The 26,439-nt window shown below is 48.1% G+C and overlaps 1 protein-coding gene across 15 annotated transcripts in view; it reads left to right on the top strand.

The window, feature by feature from the left end:
- LOC139560337 (eukaryotic translation initiation factor 4 gamma 1-like) overlaps positions 1-26,439 on the top strand; it is a 67,222-nt gene that overhangs the window by 19,606 nt on the left and 21,177 nt on the right. For 11 of the 15 annotated variants that reach the window (XM_071377008.1, XM_071377011.1, XM_071377001.1 and 8 more), the window contains 17 exons: positions 4,526-4,621; positions 5,189-5,267; positions 5,414-6,442; positions 6,957-7,045; positions 11,332-11,509; positions 14,117-14,250; positions 14,517-14,660; positions 15,398-15,799; positions 16,033-16,179; positions 18,094-18,327; positions 18,480-18,584; positions 19,694-20,008; positions 20,354-20,483; positions 21,719-21,821; positions 25,366-25,637; positions 25,889-26,013; positions 26,192-26,364. In XM_071377008.1, coding sequence (XP_071233109.1) covers positions 4,526-4,621; positions 5,189-5,267; positions 5,414-6,442; positions 6,957-7,045; positions 11,332-11,509; positions 14,117-14,250; positions 14,517-14,660; positions 15,398-15,799; positions 16,033-16,179; positions 18,094-18,327; positions 18,480-18,584; positions 19,694-20,008; positions 20,354-20,483; positions 21,719-21,821; positions 25,366-25,637; positions 25,889-26,013; positions 26,192-26,364 — 3,755 coding nt within the window. The remainder of the gene's footprint in view (positions 1-4,525; positions 4,622-5,188; positions 5,268-5,413; positions 6,443-6,956; positions 7,046-11,331; positions 11,510-14,116; positions 14,251-14,516; positions 14,661-15,397; positions 15,800-16,032; positions 16,180-18,093; positions 18,328-18,479; positions 18,585-19,693; positions 20,009-20,353; positions 20,484-21,718; positions 21,822-25,365; positions 25,638-25,888; positions 26,014-26,191; positions 26,365-26,439) is intronic. The other 4 variants (XM_071377002.1, XM_071377015.1, XM_071377014.1 and 1 more) reach the window with 1 other exon arrangement.

Consider the following 26,439-nt stretch of genomic DNA (forward strand, 5'->3'; position numbering starts at 1 on the left):
GCCTAAAGACAGACTTTTGAGTTTCCACTAAGGATGTTAGCTGCCGAAAATACATTTGACAGGTCATGCTTATCGGTCAATTTGCATAATTTTGTGGAATTAAATTGTCAAGTGTGTATTTTCGTTAGTAGTCATGCATCTTATTTATCACATTTGCACAGCATACAGAGCCTAGTTTGAGGAACGGAGTATCCTATCACCTGTCAGACAACGCAAGAGTAGCTCCTCACTGGAGTGAAACGTGCTTTTGTAAACCCAGTCATTGCGCAACAAATAACAATTCTAAATGCAATTGCATGTTAACTTTCATGGCCACAATTTAAATGGAGCTATTTTTATGTGTCAATCTCAACTGGTAATTAAAGCGCGCCTCCCATTTGCCAATCGAGTGCCTAGGTGTTACGAGATTCTTGTTCTCAGTTGTTCATAATACCCAATTGAATTAATTACTCAGCCTGAAACCCAGAATTTGTAAGAAACTGGTTGAAATGAATTAGGCGGAGGCCCAGGTACAATTGTCAGGAATGTTTATTTAGAGAGCTCTGCTTATCATTTCCGGTACATTGGTCTATATACCTCACATTTCGTCATAAACGTCCCTCCTCCTTTCAGATACAATGGCAACATAGTTCACAAGTCTTCTTCTCATACATTGTCCGCCACCTGTTATACAATCTACTACAAGCCCAAGGTTTCTCCCCTCCCTGGGTGGGGAGACTTCCTTCCCTGTTATCAGTTTCACAGTGGTCACAAGTTGTCTGCCACAGTTCCTTGCCTACCAACAGTCCCTCTTTCTTATGGACAAACATGATTCATCAGACAGGATATAATTCTGTTAGTTATAATTCTACGTTAAATGTATACATCATTTAGTCATTATTCATAAAATTCCCATAACACTAGGCAATAGTCAACGTTAGGCAGGCTATCGGCGTGTCACCACCACTTTGCAATGTGAGCTTGAGGCAGTAATTGTCTGAAAGCTGAACACTTTACTTCAAATAATGAGTCATGTCTTACTTTGCTTCAAAGTAGCCTTGCGAAAATCCATCCATAGAAACATGGAGGCAGTTATTTTATTAAGACTTCCTGATGCCCTTGTCTAGCTTTTCTCTCCTGTTCTATTTGTTTTCATATCAACTTTCTTTTGTTGTCCAGAAGCCAAACGCACAATCCTAGTCATATTAGCAACCCATCCTAGTGGTTGTTAGATTCCCCCTCTTTCTAACAGACATTTTCATTATGGAACCGCTCTCATTATGTGTACTGTTTAGAACAGTGTTTTCCTGTAAAATGCATTTTGGTAAATGTTTGAAAAATACGTTTTATTTGCTGCTTCGTTACAGGAGTTGAATCTACGCGGGCTGGTACCCGTGTCTCACTGGGCCATGGCTCCGGTGGACTGGCTCTAGCGTGGAGGCAAGGCCCTGAGTACTTTTCACCTAGCATTTACTATCGCTCGACCGATATTGGATTTTTGGGTCCAATACCGATTTTAGGGAGGCGAAAGTCACCGTTTACCGGTGTATTTCCTGATTTGTTTTTTTAGATGGAGTGAAAAATACCTTCTTTTTTTAACAAATTCTGCTCCAAGGGATAAACAAATACTCTAAATTATGATTTTGTGAATAAATATTAAAGTGAACATTATTTAAGAATATTTTATTTGTGGTTTACATGATAACCACCAAAAACAACTATATATCCTCTAAATCAGAAAGTACCTCCTAAGGTACAACTTAAAGATGTCTGTCTATGGTGATGAATAAGAAGGCAGTAGTATTTGTGCTGAAGCACTAATAAACAAGAAGGGCTGAATGAATTAACCTGTAATCTGAAACTACACTGTTCACAAGATACAAACTATGCAGTGAAATCCTGTAACATGCAGTTCATATTGTCACCACTTAGTAGATTCACTACAGTGCTGTACAACAGTCAAAGGTCATGTAAAGAAACACTTTATGGCAACCTTGCAACGAGAGCTTGTCATGACACGCACACGCCAGCTGTTCATTACCAAAATGTTTTCTTACTGAAACCATAATGTAAATTACACTGTTATTCAATACAAAATGTATTGGCTAATATATTTCAACTGCAAAGTGGCATGTGCTGATGACTGAATTTTAATGCAGGAAAAGGCTGTCCGCATAGTTTTTTTAGCTACACGTTCTAATTTCGCTAGCTAACAATCTCTCATCATGAGTGCAAGCATATGTCTTGAATGATAGATCTGCACCAACTAACTAAATAAACCCACTAACATAATAGGGCCAGACAGTAACACTGTTGTTTTTGTATCAATGATGAGTCTGTGTTCTCTTTGGCTCCAGCTGGCTAGATGGACAGTTGATCATTTTCCTTATCAAAAACATCTGTTTAGGCGATTGAGGTTGTTGATTCTGCTTTTCAGCCCTAGCTATGGCAACACAATTTCCCTAGTATATTAGCAGTGGAAAAGCTCTGTAAAGGGCGGAGGGTGTACTATGACCTTGCTGCTGAGGTCAATGCAGTTCAGGAGTATGTAGAGTAGATGTTGCCCCTTAACGCTGATACGGCATCCGATATCTTCTCACCCACCCCCCCTCATGGTTAAAGATAGAATCGGGGGAGGGTAATCTGATCCTAGATCAGAATTGGGCTGAGGGTAATGTGACCCTAGATGTGTGGTTAAGGGCAATTCCAACCATGTGCTAAAGATGGAGAGGAGAATGAACCAAGGGAAATGATTATCCCCTAGTTTTGATGGGAGAAGAGAATGGGATTTTCTTTTATTTAGGCCTATTTAACCAGTGTTATCGGTGCAAAATGTTTTGTGCCGGGAAATGAAAACGAGCATTTCATACAAATTGAAAGTTCAGTCACTCCCAGTTTAGGTCCGTTTTCTTCTGTTTGGTGTCTAGTGAATACGACCCAGGTTAGTCAGTTAATAGCACATTTTTAAACTCAGCAAAAAAAAGAAACGTCCTCTCACTGTCAACTGCGTTTTATTTTCAGCAAACTTAACATGTGTAAATATTTGTATGAACATAACAAGATTCAACAACAGACATAAACTGAAAAAGTTCCACAGACATGTGACTAACAGAAATGGAATAATGTGTCTCTGAACAAAGGGGGGGTAAAAACAGTCAGTATCTGGTGTGGCCACCAGCTGCATTAAGTACTGCAGTGCATCTCCTCCTCATGGACTGCACCAGATTTTCCAGTTCTTGCTGTTCTTGAGATGTAACCCTACTCTTCCACCAAGGCACCTGTAAGTTGCCGGACATTTCTGGGGGGAATGGCCCTAGCCCTCACCCTCCGATCCAACAGGTCCCAGACGTGCTCAATGGGATTGAGATTCGGGCTCTTCGCTGGCCATGGCAGAACACTGACATTCCTGTCTTGCAGGAAATCGCGCACAGAACGAGCAGTATGGCTGGTGGCATTGTCATGCTGGAGGGTCATGTCAGGATGAACCTGCAGGAAGGGTACCACATGAGGGAGGAGGATGTCTTCCCTGTAATGCACAGCGTTGAGATTGCCTGCAATGACAACAAGCTCAGTCCGATGATGCTGTGACACACCGCCCCAGACCATGATGGACCCTCCACCTCCAAATCGATCCCGCTCCAGAGTACAGGCCTCGGTGTAACGCTCATTCCTTCGACGTTAAACGTGAATCAGACCATCACCCCTGGTGAGACAAAACCGTGACTCGTCAGTGAAGAGCACTTTTTGCCAGTCCTGTCTTGTCCAGTGACGGTGGGTTTGTGCCCATAGGCGACGTTGTTGCCGGTGATGTCTGGTGAGGACCTGCCTTACAACAGGCCTACAAGCCCTCAGTCCAGCCTCTCTCAGCCTATTGCGGACAGTCTGAGCACTGATGGAGGGATTGTGGGCTCCTGGTGTAACTCGGGCAGTTGTTGTTGCCATCCTGTACCTGTCCCACAGGTGTGATGTTCGGATGTACCGATCCTGTGCAGGTGTTGTTACACATGGTCTGCCACTGCGAGGACGATCAGCTGTCCGTTCTGTCTCCCTGTAGCGCTGTCTTAGGCGTCTCACAGTACGCACATTGCAATTTATTGCCCTGGCCAAATCTGCAGTCCTCATGCCTCCTTGCAGCATGCCTAAGGCACGTTCACGCAGATGAGCAGGGACCCTGGGCATCTTTCTTTTGGTGTTTTTCAGAGTCAGTAGATAGGCCTCTTTAGTGTCCTAAGTTTTTTTTAAATAACTGTGACCTTAATTGTCTACCGTCTGTAAGCTGTTAGTGTTTTAACGACCGTTCCACAGGTGCATGTTCATTAATTGTTTATGGTTCATTGAACATGCATGGGAAACAGTGTTTAAACCCTTTACAATGAAAATTGTTGAAGTTATTTGGATTTTTACAAATTATCTTTGAAAGACCGGGTCCTGAAAAATGACTGCTTGGGGGCGATGTGATTGTCTTAATTCTATAAATGTATTTCTAGAACTACAGTATAGACTGTTTAACCTCATCCTGCGCCCCCCCTGTTCCTACCCCTCCTAGATCAGAATACGAGACCCCAACCAGGGGGGCCGTGATATCACAGAGGAGATAATGTCCGGGGGAAGGGCCACCTCCACCCCCACCCCCCCTTCACAGGTACGCATCACAACTCACTAGAGCATGTAACGTTACAGAATGCACTGATAAACATTGTTGTCCAATAATTAGATTTCTTGCTGTTCACATCTTGAGACTTAGTTTGGTATTTATCATATGAGGATATCAATCAAAGAAAAAGCATAAATGTATCATATGAAACAGATGATTGTCCGTCAGATAGAACAGGGAGTCTATCAGCTCTATACTTCCTAGTTGAATACATTTAACGTTAAGTATTTCACATCACTTAATACATCCCCTGATTTCTCCTCCTCATTGGAATCATTCCCAGTGATGAGCTCACAATGCAAGTTTGGAATCATGTGGCTTTGAGATGATTCCACAGCGATGATGTCATAGAGGAAACCAGGAAGTTTGGAATGGAAGCCAGATGTTCCATTCAGTGTTTATTTTTATGGTTTTTGTGTGTTCTCTCCGACTCTCAACTTGTCTGGTTTTGATCAACCAGGCAATAGGATAGCATTTGAAAGAAACATAGTATTTTGTATCAAGTATATTTTTGCAATGCTACTTTTGATGTTGCTTCCCGTTTTCGGCCCCTAGTCCTCCTCCACAGAGGAAGAAGGTCCTGCTCAGACCAACGGAGAATTTACTGAACCTGTCACCATCGTGACGAGAACAGGTGAGCCTCCTCTCAAGTCTTGTGTTACTACAATGTTTATATAGCCACATTTTGCCAGCATAAATAACTAACTTGATCGTCAGTGATTGATTGCAGTACATTAAAGGTCCAAAAAAGTTCCAAACTGATTTCCTTCTTTGTTGCAGATGAAATCGCGGAACTTGCGGTTTGCACAGTGACGGCCGCCGAAACCCTGCCTCCAGTGTTGTCAACTCCAGAGCCTGCCACTGCAGCTGTCCCACTGGAGGCCAAACAGGAAACCGATGGCCAGGTTGCCCCGCTTACCGAACAGGTCGTCAGCGAATCAGATGCCCCTGTGGCGGGGATGAGGCCCGAGGTGCCCATCCCACAAAGGGAAGACCAGGCCCCTGCCTCCTCCCCCCTGACAGCTTCTACCTCCCCTCCCCTTGCAGAGGTACAGACTCCACCCCCTGCCACCACCATGGCTCAGGCCAGCCACGCAGTGGGCGCTGGTATGACCCCCGCGGTGAAGGCAGTGACCCCCGAAGGTCCTTCCACACAGGTAGAGCCTCTGGATGCACCAGCATCTGTGGAGAAGCCTCTTGCTCAGGCAGCGGAGGAAGTAGTGGTGGAGGAGAAGGTAGAAGAGGTCAAGAATGAGCCGGCAATTACCATCAATCCAGAGGTAGTAGTGGCTGTTGTGGTCATTAAAGAAGACACTGAACCCGCTCCACGACCTCTGACCCCCGTCGCCATGGCAACGGGCGACGATTTCGCCCCATCCTTGAAGTTGGTGGCGGCTGTGGAAGCGGCCACTAAAACTGAGAGCGTGGTGTTGCCGTCAGCGCCTAAACAGAAAGCCATGACCGAGCCCGTTTCTGCCCCTGCTCATGCCGTCACTCCCTCTGTCCCGGAGGCAGAGCCTGCCGTGGCCCAAAAGAAGGTGGAGCAGCTGCCCCTGTCCAACGGCCTCCCCCAGGAGGACCCCGACGAGGTAGACGCCCCCGTGGCTGCACTAGAGCGCATTGCAACGGCAATCACAGAGCCTGCCACTCCCCCACCTCAGGAAACTGCTAACTCTGCTGCTGCTGCCGTAGAGCAGGAGGAGGAGAAGAAAGAAGAAGAGGAGGAGCGGAAAGAGGAGGAGCAGAAAGAGGAGGATGCATCCCTAGTGCCCTTGTCCAGCAGCCCTTCAGAGGACTCGTCTATGCAAGGTGAGCGGGAATGATTTTTACCTGTCAGGTCACTTGGTAAGGAAAAACTGTAATATGTGCACCAAGGTTTTGGTGTGACTAAGGCACCCAGGGGTTCTTGGTGGTGTGGCTTCAGGTTTGACCCTTGGCACCCAGGGGTTCTTGGTGGTGTGGCTTCAGGTTTGACCCTTGGCACCCAGGGGTTCTTGGTGGTGTGGCTTCAGGTTTGACCTTTGGCACCCAGGGGTTCTTGGTGGTGGGGCTTCAGGTTTGACCCTTGACACCCAGGGGTTCTTGGTGGTGGGGCTTCAGGTTTGACCCTTGACACCCAGGGGTTCTTGGTGGTGTGGCTTCAGGTTTGACCTTTGGCACCCAGGGGTTCTTGGTGGTGGGGCTTCAGGTTTGACCCGTGGCACACAGGGGTTCTTGGTGGTGTGGCTTCAGGTTTGACCCTTGGCACCCAGGGGTTCTTGGTGGTGGCTCTTCAGGTTGATGTAACAAATTTAATATAACATTCCTGTCTTCTCTCTTCTAGCTGCTGTGTCTGTGCCAAAGAAGAAGAGGAACATGAAGGAGCTGAACAAGAAGGAAGCCATCGGAGACATGCTGGATGCCTTCAAAGAGGTGTGTGTCTGTGTGCGTGCATAGAATAGAGCAGCCTTATAAAGTCAAACTATCCTAAACAGTTGTCCTTGACCACTTTTCAAGGTGCACCAGTAGTAAACTTGCTGTGAGTAACAATCTTACAAGTTTTCACTGCATGGTATCTGCAGCCAGCCTCTACTTCGGTTGGACTGTTCATTGGGGTTGGGTGGTATCCAAATTCCAATATCGTCATACAGTTCTGCTCTCATCCCGGGATTTATGCTTTTACCGGTATAGTACACAAGGGGTCGCCCAAAAACACAAAAAAGCCAGTTGGGCGTCTATGACCAGAATGCTAACAAAATTAGAACAAGTAATAGCGAATTTACATAGCATATTTAGCTAGAAGCCTCTAATTTACATTTACATTTTAGTCATTTAGCAGACGCTCTTATCCAGAGCGACTTACAGTAGAGTGCATACATTTTTACATACTGAGACAAGGATATCCCTACCGGCCAAACCCTCCCTACCGGCCAAACCCTCCCTAACCCGGACGACGCTATGCCAATTGTGCGTCGCCCCACGGATCTCCCGGTTGCGGCCGGCTGCGACAGAGCCTGGGCGCGAACCCAGAGACTCTGGTGGCGCAGCTAGCACTGCGATGCAGTGCCCTAGACCACTGCGCCACCCGGGAGACTAATGAGCACAAATGAAAATAAACGAATTGCAAAGGTAAGCAATCCTGCTCATAAAGTTATACATACAGTGCATTCGGAAAGTATTCAGACCCCTTCACTTTTTCCACATGTTATGTTACAGCCTTATACTAAAATGTATAGAATTTAAAAAAATAATCATCAATCTACACACTACCCCATAATGACAAAGCGAAAACTGGCACAGACACAGTAAAGGGTCTGAATACTTATGTAAATGTGATATTTCAGTTTTTATTTAATAAATTTGCCAACATTTCAAAAATCTGTTTTTGCTTTGTTGTTATGGTGTGTTTGATTAGGGGGGAAATAATTTTAATCAATTTTAGAATATTGCTGTAATGTGGATAAAGTGAAGGTCTGAATACTTTCTGAATCATCTGTATATGGGTAGGAGCTACCGAGTTTGGACGTTTCCAAGCTAATGTAAACGAGAGACTCTGCAAATAAACCTTTTAATGCTTGCTTGTCTGAAGGAAGTACTGTACTGGCTCTGGAGCAGCATGTGTACACGCTGTGTCTGTGTGGAGTCTGGAGTTGCTAGGGCAATGGTCCTGCCTGTTCTGCTCAGAGAAGAGGGGTAGGAGCAGACCGGGCCAAGAACGGTGAGGAGAACAAATGGTAGGAAATCAAGATAGCAGTGGCCGCTGTACAGAACTCATCCAAAGCGCTTTGACTTCTCAAACACGGCGGAAAGCTACACGATATGAGGCCCATCTCCTTATATAATTCAACCACTTAGATAACTAGCAAGTTAAACAAAATTCATAGCTGAACTCACCTGTTACTACTGTTCTGGGGAACTAAGGTAAGATGCACAACAAGTGACTGGCTCAACTGTTCTGGGGAACTAAGGTAAGATGCACAACAAGTGACTGGTTCAACTGTTCTGGGGAACTAAGGTAAGATGCACAACAAGTGACTGGCTCAACTGTTCTGGGGAACTATAAGGTAAGATGCAATGATGTAGATGTAAAGTAATCTAACAGGTGAAATGAAGAACGCCAATGTCCTAAAGTATTGCACAAGTTGGCTGCAGGTAATTACTTAAGTAGCTACAAATATAACAACTTATTGAACTCAAAATAAATAATGAACTTAAAATACATTTCAAAGGTATTGAAAAACCATCCCGTGGCTATTTCCAAATACCCCGGTATATCGCCTAAGCCTACTGTTCATCAGTCAGTGCAGGAGCAACTCGGCATATGGCATCGTTGGTCTTTGTGCCTGGAGTCCTGGTATGTCTGTCGAGACAAGCATTTCACTTCCCAGCAAGTTTTCTTCATTAACCGACCAATTTGCTAATTAAAACTTGTATCTTAAGAATAGAAGGAATAGAGGACTTGTTTTCCACTAGCGCCGGCTGTCGGCTAAACCGACGATTTACAGACTTTTTACAGACTCTGCCCAGAGGGTCAATACCGCTGCATTAGACAAAAACATGGTTTTACCCGTGTTAGTATACATACCCCACCTTGGGTGGAGTCTCCTCATCGCTACACATTGCATCCTTATTGCTAGGCTGGGAGCTGAGTGATCTGGGCCTTAAACGGTTCTTGCCCTTATCAGTACTGCCACGTGATAGTTTTCCCTGCGCCCAGCCTCTCCCAAGCTTCATTATGGCACCTCTCATGTCTCTTTTTTCATAATTAGTCATTAATAATAGTTAAAGCTCAAAAACCAAACCTATCAACAGTCTGCTGCCTGTCCTGCCTCTCGGTACCTGTGTGTGTGTGTGCTGTGATTGCAGTCAAATTTATTTAGAGGGAGAGGGCATGATGCTCCTTCGTCTCTGATTTGAATTTGCACATCCCATTATAGTGTGGTAACAATGGGTCAAAATCCACTTAACCTATTGTTTACTGGCACATTCATTTATCTTTTGCTTGTTTCAAATGCAGCCACGGGGTGGTGGGGCATGGGCTATTGACTGTGCTTTGATTTAATAATAAGCTTGACTAGTTTTATTAAAGGTGTCGAACTGACTGAATATAGTCCATCTCATATCTTTGCCATTCATGAATCATACAACATAGTTACACTGTGTACAAAACATTAGGAACACCTGCTCTTTCCATGACAGACTGACCAGGTGAATCCAGGTGAAAGCTATGATCCCTTATTGATGTCACTTGTTAAAACCAGTTCAATCAGTGTAGATGAAGGGAGGGAGATGGGTAAAAGAAGGATTTTTAAGCCTTTGAGACATGGATTGTGTGTGTGTGCCTTTGAGGGTGAATAGGTAAGACCAACAAGCCTTTTGAATGTGGTATGGTAGTGGGTGCAAGGCGCACCGGTTTGAGTGTGTCATGAAGTGCAACACTGCTGGATTTTTCACGCTTAAGTTTCCACTGTTTATCAAGAATGGCCCACCACCCAAAGGATATCCAGTCAACATGTCAACTGTAGCAAGCATTGGAGAACATGGGCCAGCATCCACGTGGAACGCTTTCGACACCTTGCAGAGTCCATGCCCTGACGAATTGAGGCTGTTCTGAGCGCAAAATGGGGTGCAACTCAATATTAGGAAGGTGTTCTTAATGTTTTGTACACTCAGTGTGTTATGTCCATGGCATCGTAAACTAAAGATCTCATTTGTATTTTCAATATGAAGTCCATCAGGACTTGCCAGACAGTGACGTTAGGCTAATGACAAGCCAATCACTATCGCATCGGTGTAAGAGTCGTTCATTTGGCTCCCTAATTTGCATACTGGTAGTGTTTTTTGGCAATTATTTGCAGATAAATGATGAAAACATTCAATGAAGATGGTGAATACCATATAGATACCTGCTTTATTTTTCAATCATACCTATATTGCAGATAGCTGAGATAATGCCTCGTAAGGAAGCTTGAAGACTGTGGGTCAGTTGCTAAACAACTGTTTAAAAATAAATAAATGACATTCTGCAATTGAGTTGCATACACTTGTTGAAATTATTTTAGTTATTGAATTGTCGTTCCCTCTCTTAATTGAGCATCTGTTCTGTTTTTATTCTAGACCCATTTAGTCACTGGAAGAAGTGCCAATCACACAATTTGTTTGATTTAAAATTGTACCTTAAATCATTTTAAAGATAATTTGGCCACTTCTTTCTGTTTTTAATAAAATACATTAATTTAAAGAACAAACAAAATTACTTTAATCTCAAGAGGAGGCAGGTTTAAGGTCATATAGTTCTAGACAATATCCAAAATGACTAACAATACACTGAATTTAGACATTTACAGTAACTTAAACTGTAAGCACAATACCACAACAAATTTTTCCAATCTGGGAGGTAAACCCAGTCAAGTACTCAACAAAATACACACTCAACACTGTGTATTTTGGATGGAATCAAGGCATTAGAATGTACCAGAGGCCACCAAAATAAATCTTCTTCTGCAAAAATGTCAACAGCCCAGGGGAGCCTGGCTGGCTACTTTTTTTCTATTAGGCTGGCTACTCCATGTACTTGTGGAAAACCACTGGTTACTCACCCCAAATCGCCTAACCTTAACCACGAAACTGACTTGAGGTCAGCATATAGTGTCTCAACTTCCTTCTACTCTCTTACCCTTCAATCTTCTTGTCCCGTCTCCCCCCTCTCGTCTGTACAGGAGGAGGCGGCACCTGCCACCGAGCCCTCGTCTTCACCGGCGGAGCCCAGCCCTGTGGCCCCGACCTCCTTGCCGCCCGCCGACGCGCCAGACGAGACGTGGGAAGAGAAGGAGGACAAGCAGAACGCAGACACACCCCCGCTCAAACCGGGCGACCTCAAGTACCAGTACAAAGGAGGTTGGTGGTCCCTTAGAAATGACTGAAGATATCAGTCAAGGATCTGTATCGGACTCAATGAATATCTAATATTCGTTGATTGATTCTTTGTGAGAGGTGTCCTCATTTTTCCTGTCATATGAAATGTCTCATCGTTGAAGTGTGCAATAAGCTGTCTGTTTCTATAACCACATTTCCATCCACGGATTTTATGTGAGTCAAGTCATACCGTATAAAAATAAATCACAACAGCTGTGATGGAAAAAGGAAGTGTCGGTACAATTACCAAAATGTCGACAGACAATAGGTTCGTTCCACATAGTGGGATATTTTTGTCGGTAAAATCAATTATGCAACAAATTGCGGCGGAAACGATTTCTTGTGGGATTTGTGGTAGCATCGTGAGACTGCAAATTGTATTGTTATTTTATGTTGTGTGGTCCTTCCTCTATGACTTGAAAAAGCATGCACAGTTTAAAGGGCTACAGATGAAATAAGTTATGATGAACTTCACAGGGTGGTGAAAGTGCACAGTGATTAGCTTGATGCGCCTTTCCAATAAATATTGAGGGTCTTGTAACATGATGATCGCTGCTAATTAATCAATCTCATCATATAACCTAACCTGTCCACTTTATTAGCGAACTGTTGTCTAGAGTAGTCGACCGGTTATGATTTTTTTTAACGGCGATACCGATTTTATTGGAGGACCAAAAAAAGCCGATAGCAATTAAATCTGCCAATTAAAAATAAAAATAAATCAGGTTTTTAAATGTTATATATATTTGTAAGAATGACAATTACAACAATACTGAATGAACAATGAACACTTTTATTTTAACTTAATATAATACATAAATAAAATTTATTTAGCCTCAAATAAATAATGAAACATGTTCAATTTGGTTGAAATAATGCAAAAACAAAGTGTTGGAGAAGAAAGTAAAATTGCAATATGTGCCATGTAAGAGAGCTAATGTTTAAGTTCCTTGCTCAGAACATGAGAACATATGAAAGCTGGTGGTTCAATATTTCCAGTTCTTCAATATTCCCAGTTAAGAAGTTTTAGGTTGTAGTTATTATAGGAATTTTGACGTCGACTATTTCTCTCTTGTCCATTTGTATTGGATGTTCTTATAGGCAATTTAGTATTGCCAGCCTAATCTCAGGAGTTGATAGGCTTGAAGTCATAAAAAGCGCTGTGATCAAGCATTGCGAAGAGCTGCTGGCAAACGCAGTAAAGTTTGAATGAATGCTTATGAGCCTGCTAAGACTGCTCTATCAAATATAAAATCATAGACTTAATTATAATATAATAAACACAGAAATATGAGCCTTTGGTCATTAATATGGTCAAATCCGTAAACTATCATTTTGAAAAACAAAACGTTGATACTTTCAGTGAAATACGGACCCACTCCGTAATTTATCGAACGGTTGGCAACAGTTTGGGCCGCCTGGCTCGTTGTGAACTGTGTGAAGACCATTTCTTGGTCTTCACAAATGGTCTTCACACAGTTCACAACGAGCCAGGCGGCCCAAACTGCTGCATATATACCCTGACTCTGCTTGCACTGAACACAAGAAAAGTGACACAATTTCCCTAGTTAATATTGCCTGCTAACATCCATTTCTTTTAACTAAATATGCAGGTTTTAAAAAATATACTTCTGTGTATTGTTTTTAAGAAAGGCGTTGATGTTTATGGTTAGGTACATTTGTGCAACGAATGTGCTTTTTTTCGCGAATGTGCTTTTTAAATCATCACCCGTTTGGCAAAGTAAGCTGTGATTCGATGATAAATGAACAGGCATTGATTATATGGACAAGCTAGTTAACCTAGTAATGTCATCAACCATGTGTAGTTAACTAGTGATTATGTGAAGATTGATTGTTTTTTATAAGATAAGTGCTAGCTAGCAATTTACCTTGGCTCATTGCAGCCACAAGGTCCTTTTGATGCTGCACTCGCGTAACAGGTGGTCAGCCTGCCTCGCAGTTTCCTCATGGATTGCAATGTAATCGTTTGGACGGCGATTGTATTGCAATGGATTGCAACGTAATCGCCGTCCATAACAATTACCGATTGTTATGAAAACTTGAAATCGGCCCTAATTAATCTCCCATGCCTATTAATCGGTCAACCTCAAGTCTAGAGTGCATGCGCAAAAACCAGATTGGGCAAGTTTGCCCAAACAGTTTTTTTTGACAAAACCATCGATAGACTGGAAAATGCAATGGAAACGCATTGAACTTGTTTTTTTATTCGGTACATGAGTACTTTAGCGAAAAAGTTGTTTTTATGTGCACTATGTCATCAAGCACAGCCTTTTATTTGCCATTCCGTTTTGATGAAAACAAACCTCTGGAAGGAAAATTGACATTTTGTTAAGGCGGATATTATAATATTCGCATGAAAATATATCACAAATTGAATGGAGACCTAGCTACTGTCAAAGACCCCCATTACTCATGTGTATGGCCAGCGTTATCCCTAATGAAATACATGTCTCTTCAGGAGTAGTCTGATTGGTGGGTTGGGTGTGTTACAACAACAGCTAAGCAGTATAAAGAGTCCTTCGTGGTCAATTCAAACTCTCCCACTCCTCCACCCTTTCCTCCCAACAGAGCAATGGAAGCCTATCGACCCAGAGGAGAAGAAGAGGTACGACAGGGAGTTCCTGCTGGGTTGCCAGTTCATTAGTGCCAGCATGAACAAGCCTGAGGGCCTGCCTCTCATCACCGATGTTGTGCTAGATAAGGTAAACTATACCATCAAATTAATTAATTCATTTTCTGATAGAGTATGGGGATTTTATAGGCACCCAGTTAAAGGTGTTATTATATTAAGTGTTATGAAATTAAAGGGATTATGCTCTAGTGCAAATTCTAGTTTTGTTTTTATGTGGATTTTAACACCTCCCATGTCTCAATCATGTGCTTTTCTAGTATCTCTGTCCCGATGTTAAGTTCAATGTCAATCCAATGTCAAAATCATAGGTACTTAATTCTCTCTTTCTCTGTGTAGGCGAATAAGACCCCCATGCGCCCAGCAGAGCCGGGTCGCAACATGAACGCCGGGCCAGACTTCACCCCCGCCTTCATGGGTAACCTGGGTAGACAGTCCTCTGGGGGAGGGGGACCACGGGGCCCTGGAAGGGACCACATGGGAGTGAGTATGGCAGTGTGTTGGGTGTGTGTCTGCATAGTTAGATAGAGGACTCATGTCCTCTAACTCTATGGTCAGTGTATAGAGATCCTATAATTCAGGACCAAGATGGACGATTGTTTGGTCATGTTAATAGGATGCCCATTATAGTGTTCTATTTATTTATGTTGGTTCTATGTGTTTTCAGTGTGTGTTCGTCAGTATTTGTTAAGTATGTGGGCTGTTGGTGTCAGTGTCTCTTGGAAAGCATTAGTCACAGTTCAGAGTACATAGTACGTCACTCTCCAAATGTCTCTCTATCCTTCCATCCATGTTCACTGATTTGAAAGGAAATTACTGGTGTAAGAAATATGGTGGAAACTCCCACTAGCCCATGCCTCTACCAATCTAATGCTATTAGATTTGTGGGAAGTAGTGAATTAGTTCACACTTCAGGAGATTGGAGATATCAATGGATGTACCCTTTTTGTCACGTTTTTCTAAAACAAGTGATTTGATTTGATCATCAACCAATGATTTATTGTGAGCATTTAAAGATTACCATTGAATTGAATGGTGTTCGAAGACTTCCATTGAGTGGAACTGGCCCTGCTCTCTACCTTGTTTCTGTCTAAAACTGTGCTCTGGTAGTGTATGATTGACAGCCCGGTGTGTTTCTAGAGTTCATAGACCTCATCTCCCTCTTCCCTCTTTCTCCCTACCCCTCTCTCTCCTTCCAATCTATCTCTCCTCTTCCCCAGCCCCCCGGACCACGGCGCTCCCAGCAGGGCCAGCGCAAGGAGCCCCGCAAGATCATCACAATCTCCTCATCGCTAGGTGGCGAAGTGGAGCTCAACAAGGCGGAGAAGGCCTGGAAGCCCACAGTGAAGAAGGCTGTGACCCGGGGCCGAGGCGCCGCCCCCGAGGATGAGGAGAGCGACGACCCCGAGCAGGCCAAGACCCAGGAGCTGTTCAAGAGGGTCCGCTCCATCCTCAACAAGCTGACCCCTCAGATGTTCCAGCAACTGATGAAACAGGTCACAGAGCTGTCCATCGATACGGAGGAGCGGCTGAAGGGAGTGATCGACCTGATCTTTGAGAAGGCCATCTCCGAGCCCAACTTCTCTGTGGCCTACGCAAACATGTGCCGCTGCCTTATGGGGGTGAGTGAAGTGTTTGGGCGGTCCATGTTAGTCTTTTTATTTCCTTTCTCTCTCTACGTTGAGCCTTGTGTTTGGACCACTGCAGTCTATTGATGAAATTGAATAACTCAAGGAGCTGAGGACAAGCTTTCTCCTTTCCTGTGATTCTGTCTTCGTCCTACTGGACATAAAACCAAACAGACCTTGAAGTAAACTAGTATTTCTCCTTGTTTCCTTTCATTGGCTCTTTCTAGTTGAAAGTGCCCACCACAGACAAGCCGGGAGTGACTGTAAACTTCCGCAAGCTGCTGCTCAACCGCTGTCAGAAAGAGTTTGAGAAGGACCAGGATGATGACGTCATCTTTGAGGCCAAACAGAAGGAGATGGAGGCTGCCAAAGAGGTAGGGGAGGATTCATTTCACATGACAATTTAGTCATTTAGCAAACGCGACATACATGCATTCTTCTTAAGATGGCTAGGTGAGAACACATCACAAGCATTTCAAGTACATTTTTCCTCAAAGTATTTATCAGAAAAATCCATGCTAGTGGGATAAGGGAAGTGGCTTTTTTGGGGGGGGTGTTCGATGTGTAATATTGAAAATAGATGCTGCCATTCTTTTTTATACACTGCTCAAAAAAATAAAGGGAACACTTAAACAACACAATGTAACTCCAAGTCAATCACACTTCTGTGAAATCAAACTGTCCACTTAGGAAGCAACACTGATTGACAATACATTTCACATGCTGTTGTGCAAATGGAATAGACAACCGGTGGAAATTATAGGCAATTAGCAAGACACCCCCAATAAAGGAGTGGTTCTGCAGGTGGTGACCACAGACCACCTCTCAGTTCCTATGCTTCCTGGCTGATGTTTTGGTCACTTTTGAATGCTGGCGGTGCTTTCACTCTAGTGGTAGCATGAGACGGAGTCTACAACCCACACAAGTGGCTCAGGTAGTGCAGCTCATCCAGGATGGCACATCAATGCGAGCTGTGGCAAGAACGTTTGCGTTGTCTGTCAGCGTAGTGTCCAGAGCATGGAGGCGCTACCAGGAGACAGGCCAGTACATCAGGAGACATGGAGGAGACCGTAGGAGGGCAACAACCCAGCAGCAGGACCGCTACCTCCGCCTTTGTGCAAGGAGCACTACTGCCAGAGCCCTGCAAAATGACCTCCAGCAGGCCACAAATGTGCATGTGTCTGCTCAAACGGTCAGAAACAGACTCCATGAGGGTGGTATGAGGGCCCGACGTCCACAGGTGGGGGTTGTGCTTACAGCCCAACACCGTGCAGGACGTTTGGCATTTGCCAGAGAACACCAAGATTGGCAAATTCGCCACTGACGCCCTGTGCTCTTCACAGATGAAAGCAGGTTCACACTGAGCACATGTGACAGACGTGACAGCGTCTGGAGACGCCGTGGAGAAAGTTCTGCTGCCTGCAACATCCTCCAGCATGACCGGTTTGGCGGTGGGTCAGTCATGGTGTGGGGTGGCATTTCTTTGGGGGGCCGCACAGCCCTCCATGTGCTCGCCAGAGGTAGCCTGACTGCCATTAGGTACCGAGATGAGATCCTCAGACCCCTTGTGAGACCATATGCTGGTGCGGTTGGCCCTGGGTTCCTCCTAATGCAAGACAATGCTAGACCTCATGTGGCTGGAGTGTGTCAGCAGTTCCTGCAAGAGGAAGGCATTGATGCTATGGACTGGCCCGTCCGTTCCCCAGACCTGAATCCAATTGAGCACATCTGGGACATCATTTCTCGCTCTATCCACCAACGCCACGTTGCACCACAGACTGTCCAGGAGTTGGCGGATGCTTTAGTCCAGGTCTGGGAGGAGATCCCTCAGGAGACCATCCGCCACCTCATCAGGAGCATGCCCAGGCGTTGTAGGGAGGTCATAGAGGCACGTGGAGGCCACACACACTACTGAGCCTCATTTTGACTTGTTTTAAGGACATTACATCAAAGTTGGATCAACCTGTAGTGTGGTTTTCCACTTTAATTTTGAGTGTGACTCCAAATCCAGACCTCCATGGGTTGATAAATTTGATATCCATTGATCATTTTTGTGTGATTTTGTTTTCGGCACATTCAACTATGTAAAGAAAAAAGTGTTTAATAAGAATATTTCATTCATTCAGATCTAGGATGTGTTATTTTAATGTTCCCTTTATTTTTTTGAGCAGTGTAATTCAAGATTCAACAAACTAGTTTGATAGACAACCTGTGTAATAGATACATTTCCATTCTGTTTCACCACGCCGATGAATTTTCAAACTAACCTCGGACCTCTCGTTTCCCAGGAGGAGAAAGCTGGTCTGAAGGCGACGCTGGAGGAGGCCAAAGACAAGGCGCGGCGCCGGTCGCTGGGCAACATCAAGTTCATCGGCGAGCTGTTCAAGCTGAAGATGCTGACGGAGGCCATCATGCACGACTGCATCGTCAAGCTGCTGAAGAACCACGACGAGGAGTCGCTGGAGTGCCTCTGTAGACTGCTGTCCACCATCGGCAAGGACCTGGACTTTGAGAAAGCCAAGGTACGCAGAGAGAGGAAGAGAGAGAGACACACACACAGTTAGATGGACACACAGGCACAGGAGCAGACACATACTCACACTGACATAATTACCTTTGAATGGCCACACCCACCCACCCCCAGTCTGACTGTCCCTCTGACCCCCCCCCCCAGCCCCGTATGGACCAGTACTTTGCCCAGATGGACAAGATCATCAAGGAGAAGAAGACCTCGTCTAGGATCCGCTTCATGCTGCAGGACGTCATCGACCTCAGACGGGTACAACTACACCTCCCCCATCCCTCTCTGTACAATGTTCTCTCCTCCTTTCTCGTTCTCGTCGTTTCTACTCATTTTCTCACCCTCTTTCTCTCTTCCTCCATCTTTCTGTATCTTCCTTGCTCTCTCTCTCTCTCTCTCATAATTCAATTGAGGGCTTTATTGGCATGGGAACTTTTTTAATTGCCAAAGCAAGAGAAATGGACAATAAACAAAAGTGAAATAAACAAGAAAAACAGTGAACATTACACATCATAAAGATGTACCGATCCTGTGCAGATGTTCTAACACACGGTCTGCCACTGTCTCCCTGTAGCGCTGTCTTAGGCGTCTCACAGTACGAACATTTCAATTTATTGCCCTGGCCACATCTGCAGTCCTCATGCCTCCTTGCAGCATGCCTAAGGCACTTTCACGCAGATTAGCAAGGACCCTGGGCATCTTTCTTTTGGTGTTTTTCAGTAGAAAGACGTCTCTAGTGTCCTAAGTTTTCATAACTGTGACCTTCATAACTGTGCCTACCGTCTGTAAGCTGTTAGTGTCTTAACGAGCGTTCCACAGGTGGGAAGCATGGGAAACCATGTGTAAACCCTTTACAATGAACATGTGAAGTTATTGGATTTATTTGGAGTTAATTCGTAAAAATCCAAATATCTTTGAAAGACTCGTCTTGAAAAAGGGACGTTTGGGAATCGCTTCCTTTTAGGTGGTTGTAGAATTGAACAGCTCTTTTCTGGGTTTTGATCATTAGCGAGTATCGGCCTAATTCTGCTCTGAATGCATTATTTGGTGTTTTATGTTGTACACTGGGGATATTTTTGCAGAATTCTGCATGCAGTCTCAATTTGGTGTTTGTCCCATTTTGTGAATTCTTGGTTGGTGAATGGACCCCAGCCCCCACAACCATGAAGTGCAATGGGTTCTATAACTGATTCAAGTATCTCTCTCTAGCTTTCTTTCGTTTTTCCTTCTTCCGTTTATTTGTCCTCTGTGCAATAGTATCATTACCATCATCGCATCACAGTAATTACCATAGTAATTATCCATATGGCCCTGAAGCAGCCTTGCTTATCTTAAAGAGTCATCTCACTCACTGTCCCTCCCTGCAGAGTGGCTGGGTCCCCCGGCGGGGGGAGCAGGGCCCTAAGACCATTGACCAGATCCACAAGGAGGCTGAGCAGGAGGAACAAATGCAGCAGATCAAGGTTCAGCAGCAGCTCATGTCAAGGAACGATGGAGGAGGACGTGGAGGTGGAGGGGGAAGAGACGGGAGGGGGGGAGACAGAGGAGGAAGGGATCAGGGGGGCCGCGGGGGCCAGCAGGTGGGAAGGGGCAGCCAGCCCCAAGACGAGGGCTGGAACACAGTGCCCATCTCCACCAAGAACAGACCCATCGATACCAGCCGGCTCAGTAAGATCACCAAGGTGAGGGGAGAGTTTCTTAATGTTTACAACTACTAAAGGAACCTGTGTTTTTACCACATTATGAACACATGGGGTTCCTCATTCTGGGTGGGAATGTAAACAAAATCGTACATATTGCCTTTTTGTGGCTCACAAGGATGCTTTTTGTATTTGCTATATAGAGCATGACAAGGTGAATAGTTGTTGTCAGGGCTGTGCTTTGCCTGGATGTCATGCTGGTTGGACTTCCTTTACTTTATTAGACATGTTTCACCAGATCAGTTTTACCAAGTCAAGACTAACTGAGATGGATATCATTTTGGTATATCACCTCTGCTCTCAACCTTTTGACCTCTCCCCCACTAGCCTGGTGCTCTGGACTTCAGCAACCAGCTCCTTGCTCCCCAGCTCGGGGGTAAAGGCATGTGGGGCAGCTGGGGCAAGGGCAGCAGTGGAGGCACCACAGGAGCCAAGCCTGCCGCCGGAGCTGAACCAGGTAGGGACACACACCCACGTTCAAACACTCACGCCTAACACACGGGCAAGAGTAAACATGGAGTCTCTTAGACCTACTTCATACAAAGACATCCCTCACATAAAACCCCAACAAATGTGGCTCACTGTATACACACTGTATACACACTCTATACACACTTGACACGCACGCACATCTATACACACTTGACACGCACACACGTCTATACACACTTGAAACGCACGCACGTCTATACACACTTGACACGCACGCACGTCTATACACACTTGACACGCACGCACGTCTATACACACTTGACACGCACGCACGTCTATACACACTTGACACGCACGCACGTCTATACACACTTGACACGCACGCACGTCTATACACACTTGACACGCACGCACGTCTATACACACTTGACACGCACGCACGTCTATACACACTTGACACGCACGCACGTCTATACACACTTGACACGCACGCACGTCTATACACACTTGACACGCACGCACGTCTATACACACTTGACACGCACGCACGTCTATACACACTTGACACGCACGCACGTCTATACACACTTGACACGCACGCACGTCTATACACACTTGACACGCACGCACGTCTATACACACTTGACACGCACGTCTATACACACTTGACACGCACGCACGTCTATACACACTTGACACGCACGCACGTCTATACACACTTGACACGCACGCACGTCTATACACACTTGACACGCACGCACGTCTATACACACTTGACACGCACGCACGTCTATACACACTTGACACGCACGCACGCCTATACACACTTGACACGCACGCACGCCTATACACACTTGACAGGCACGCACGCCTATACACACTTGACACGCACGCACGCCTATACACACTTGACACGCACGCACGTCTATACACACTTGACACGCACGCACGTCTATACACACTTGACACGCACGCACGTCTATACACACTTGACACGCACGCACGTCTATACACACTTGACACGCACGCACGTCTGTACACACTTGACACGCACGCACGTCTGTACACACTTGACACGCACGCACGTCTATACACACTTGACACGCACGCACGTCTATACACACTTGACACGCACGCACGTCTATACACACTTAACACGCTCTCTCTCTCTCTCTCTCTCTCTCTCTCTCTCTCTCTCTCGTGCTCTCTCTCTCTCGTGCTCTCTCTCGTGCTCTCTCTCTCTCTTGGTCTGTTCTCTAGCAGCGGAGACTGGCCGTCCGGCCACCGGCAACCGTTTCTCTGCCCTGCAGCAGTCTGCTCCACCAGCATCCTCCTCAGACGCTGACCGCAGGGTACCTCAGAGGTCACTACTGCTCTTTCTATTTGCCTTTCTTTTTTCTCTCCTTCCTGATCTTAATCTCTACCTCTTCTCTCTTTCTCTCTCCCCCCCACTTTCCCATCTCTTCTATTTCTCTCCCTCGTTCCTTTCCTCTTTCATATCTCTCCTCTCGCCTATTCCCTCAATGCTCTCTCTCTCTCGTAACGCTGTCTCCCCCTCTCTCTCTCGTAACGCTGTCTCCCCCTCTCTCTCTCGTAACGCTGTCTCCCCCTCTCTCTCTCGTAACACTGTCTCCCCCTCTCTCTCTCGTAACGCTGTCTCCCCCTCTCTCTCTCGTAACGCTGTCTCCCCCTCTCTCTCTCGTAACGCTGTCTCCCCCTCTCTCTCTCGTAACGCTGTCTCTCCCTCTCTCTCTCGTAACGCTGTCTCCCCCTCTCTCTCTCGTAACGCTCGCTCCCCCTCTCTCTCTCGTAACGCTCGCTCCCCCTCTCTCTCTCGTAACGCTCGCTCCCCCTCTCTCTCTCTCGTAACGCTCGCTCCCCCTCTCTCTCTCGTAACGCTCGCTCCCCCTCTCTCTCTCGTAACGCTCGCTCCCCCTCTCTCTCTCGTAACGCTCGCTCCCCCTCTCTCTCTCGTAACGCTCGCTCCCCCTCTCTCTCTCGTAACGCTCGCTCCCCCTCTCTCTCTCGTAACGCTCGCCCCCCCTCTCTCTCTCTCTCTCTCTCTCGTAACGCTCGCTCCCCCTCTCTCTCTCGTAACGCTCGCTCCCCCTCTCTCTCTCGTAACGCTCGCTCCCCCTCTCTCTCTCGTAACGCTCGCTCCCCCTCTCTCTCTCGTAACGCTCGCTCCCCCCCTCTCTCTCTCTCGTAACGCTCGCTCCCCCTCTCTCTCTCGTAACGCTCGCTCCCCCTCTCTCTCTCTCTCGTAACGCTCGCTCCCCCCCCTCTCTCTCGTAACGCTCGCTCCCCCTCTCTCTCTCTCTCTCTCTCTCTCTCTCTCTCTCTCTCTCGTAACGCTCGCTCCCCCTCTCTCTCTCTCTCTCTCGTAACGCTCGCTCCCCCTCTCTCTCTCTCTCTCTCGTAACGCTCGCTCCCCCTCTCTCTCTCTCGTAACGCTCGCTCCCCCTCTCTCTCTCTCGTAACGCTCGCTCCCCCTCCCTCTCTCTCGTAATGCTCGCTCCCCCTCTCTCTCGTAACGCTCGCTCGCTCCCCCTCCCTCCCTCTCGTAACGCAGGCTCCCTCTCGTAACGCCCGCTCCCTCTCGTAACGCCCGCTCCCTCTCGTAACGCCCGCTCCCTCTCGTAACGCCCTCTCTCTCTCGTAACGCTCGCTCACCCCCTCGCTCTCTGTCGTTACGCGCTCCTCCCCCCCTCGCTCTCTTTCGTTACGCGCTCCCGCCCCCCTCGCTCTCTTTCGTTACGCGCTCCCGCCCCCTCGCTCTCTTTCGTTACGCGCTCTCTCCCCCCTCGCTCTCTGTCGTTACGCGCTCTCCCCCCCTCGCTCTCTGTCGTTACGCGCGCTCTCCCCCCCTCTGTCGTTACGCGCGCTCTCCCCCCCCTCTGTCGTTACGCGCGCTCTCCCCCCCTCTGTCGTTACGCGCGCTCTCCCCCCCTCTGTCGTTACGCGCGCTCTCCCCCCCTCTGTCGTTACGCGCGCTCTCCCCCCCTCTGTCGTTACGCGCCTTCTCCCCCCCTCTGTCGTTACGCGCGCTCTCCCCCCCTCTGTTGTTACGCGCGCTCTCCCCCCCTCTGTCGTTACGCGCGCTCTCCCCCCTCTGTCGTTACGCGCGCTCTCCCCCCTCTGTCGTTACGCGCGCTCTCCCCCCCTCTGTCGTTACGCGCGCTCTCCCCCCCTCTGTCGTTACGCGCGCTCTCCCCCCCTCTGTCGTTACGCGCGCTCCACCCCTCTGTCGTTACGCGCGCTCTCCCCCCTCTGTCGTTACGCGCGCTCTCCCCCCTCTGTCGTTACGCGCGCTCTCCCCCCTCTGTCGTTACGCGCGCTCTCCTCCCCTCTGTCGTTACGCGCGCTCTCCTCCCCTCTGTCGTTACGCGCGCTCTCCTCCCCTCTGTCGTTACGCGCGCTCTCCTCCCCTCTGTCGTTACGCGCGCTCTCCTCCCCTCTGTCGTTACGCGCGCTCTCCTCCCCTCTGTCGTTACGCGCGCTCTCCTCCCCTCTGTCGTTACGCGCGCTCTCCTCCCCTCTGTCGTTACGCGCGCTCTCCCCCCCTCTGTCGTTACGCGCGCTCTCCCCCCCTCTGTCGTTACGCGCCTTCTCCCCCCCTCTGTCGTTACGCGCGCTCTCCCCCCTCTGTCGTTACGCGCGCTCTCCCCCCTCTGTCGTTACGCGCGCTCTCCCCCCTCTGTCGTTACGCGCGCTCTCCCCCCTCTGTCGTTACGCGCGCTCTCCCCCCTCTGTCGTTACGCGCGCTCTCCCCCCCCTCTGTCGTTACGCGCGCTCTCCCCCCCTCTGTCGTTACGCGCGCTCTCCCCCCCTCTGTCGTTACGCGCGCTCTCCCCCCTCTGTCGTTACGCGCGCTCTCCCCCCCCTCTGTCGTTACGCGCGCTCTCCCCCCCTCTGTCGTTACGCGCGCTCTCCCCCCCTCTGTCGTTACGCGCGCTCTCCCCCCCTCTGTCGTTACGCGCTCTCCCCCCTCTGTCGTTACGCGCTCTCCCCCCTCTGTCGTTACGCGCTCCCCCCCTCTGTCGTTACGCGCGCTCTCCCCCCTCTGTCGTTACGCGCGCTCCCCCCCTCTGTCGTTACGCGCGCTCCCCCCCTCTGTCGTTACGCGCGCTCCCCCCCTCTGTCGTTACGCGCGCTCCCCCCCTCTGTCGTTACGCGCGCTCTCCCCCCCTCTGTCGTTACGCGCGCTCCACCCCTCTGTCGTTACGCGCGCTCCCCCCCTCTGTCGTTACGCGCTCCCCCCTCTGTCGTTACGCGCTCCCCCTCTCTGTCGTTAAGCGCTCCCCCTCTCTGTCGTTACGCGCTCCCCCTCTCTGTCGTTACGCGCTCCCCCTCTCTGTCGTTACGCGCTCCCCCCTCTGTCGTTACGCGCTCCCCCCTCTCTGTCGTTACGCGCTCCCCCCTCTCTGTCGTTACGCGCTCCCCCCTCTCTGTCGTTACGCGCTCCCCCCTCTCTGTCGTTACGCGCTCCCCCCTCTCTGTCGTTACGCGCTCCCCCCTCTCTGTCGTTACGCGCTCCCCCCTCTCTCTCAACGTTCCCCCCTCTCTTGTAACGCTCCCCCCTCTCTCGTAACGCTAGCTCTCGTAACGCTTGCTCTCTCCCCCCCTCTCTCGTAATGCTCGCTCTCGTAAAGCTCGCTCTCGTAACGCTCGCCCTCCCCCCCCTCTCTCTCGTAACGCTCACTCTCTCCCCCCCTCTCTCTCGTAATGCTCGTCCTGTCTCCCCCACACTCTCTCGTAACGCTAGCTCTCGTAACGCTTGCTCTCTCCCCCCTCTCTCTCGTAATGCTCGCTCTCGTAACACTCGCCCTCTCTCCCCCTCTCTCTCGTAACGCTCGCTCTCTCCCCCCCTCTCTCTCGTAACGCTTGCTCTCTCTCCCCCCCTGTAGGTCCAGCTCCAGTCGTGACCGGGACAGGTTTGACCGCTTCGAGCGGCACGACAGCAGTCGTGAGGAGCGTGCAGGCAGTCGCGACGCCCGCCCCCCTATCACTAAGCGCAGCTTCAGCCGTGAGACAGAGGAGCGTAGGGGCGATAGTTGCACCCCTACGGAACCCCCCGTCCGTCGCGTAGCCAGTATGACTGACGACAGAGACCGGGGAGGCAGCCGTAGCCGGGGAGGCAGCGGTAGCCGGGACAGGGCTCTCAGCAAGGAGGTTGTTGGTAGGAGATTATACACACAGACTGCGTTCAGACATAGACAGACTGCATACACATGCTACAACACATACACATGCTACTTGACACACGGCCTTCGCGTACACATCCACGCATGCGCTCACATTGGATACATTTATACACTCTTAGTGTATGATGTGTGTTAGTGTATAACTGTGTGGTTATGTATAATTGTCTGTGTTAGTAATATACTAGTGTGTGTTAATATAACTATGGTGTGTGTTGTATCTGTGCAGTGAAGCGCGAGACAGCCCCCACCCCTCCCCCCAATGCTCCGACCAAACCGGCCATGACCGAGGAGGAGCTGGAGAAGAAGTCCAACGCCATCATCGAGGAGTACCTCCACCTTAACGACATGAAGGTATATACACACACACACACACACACACACACACACACACACACACACATATCAATGACATGCTCACTCACGCACCATCAGTTTCATGTCAATGACAAAGCAACACACACATTTGGAGGCCATAGTAAAGCTAACTGCCGTATACTAAACCCCTGTCCTTCCCTCTCCGGCCCTGTAGGAGGCACTGCAGTGTGTAGTGGAGCTGAACAGCGCCCCGCTGCTCTTTGTGTTTGTGCGGAACGGTCTGGAGAACACTCTGGAGCGCAGCGCCATCGCCAGAGAACGCATGGGCCTGCTGCTGCACCAGCTCATCAAGGCTGGCACCCTGCCCACAACAGAGTACTACAAAGGGTAAGGGAGAGTATGTGTAGAGAGAGAGGGCTGGGTGGGAGGGAGGGAGGGAGAAAGGGGTGGCGAGGGGGGAGA

The sequence above is a fragment of the Salvelinus alpinus genome, chromosome 30 (genome assembly GCF_045679555.1).
Source record: "Salvelinus alpinus chromosome 30, SLU_Salpinus.1, whole genome shotgun sequence".
Classification (NCBI taxonomy): Eukaryota; Metazoa; Chordata; class Actinopteri; order Salmoniformes; family Salmonidae; genus Salvelinus; species Salvelinus alpinus.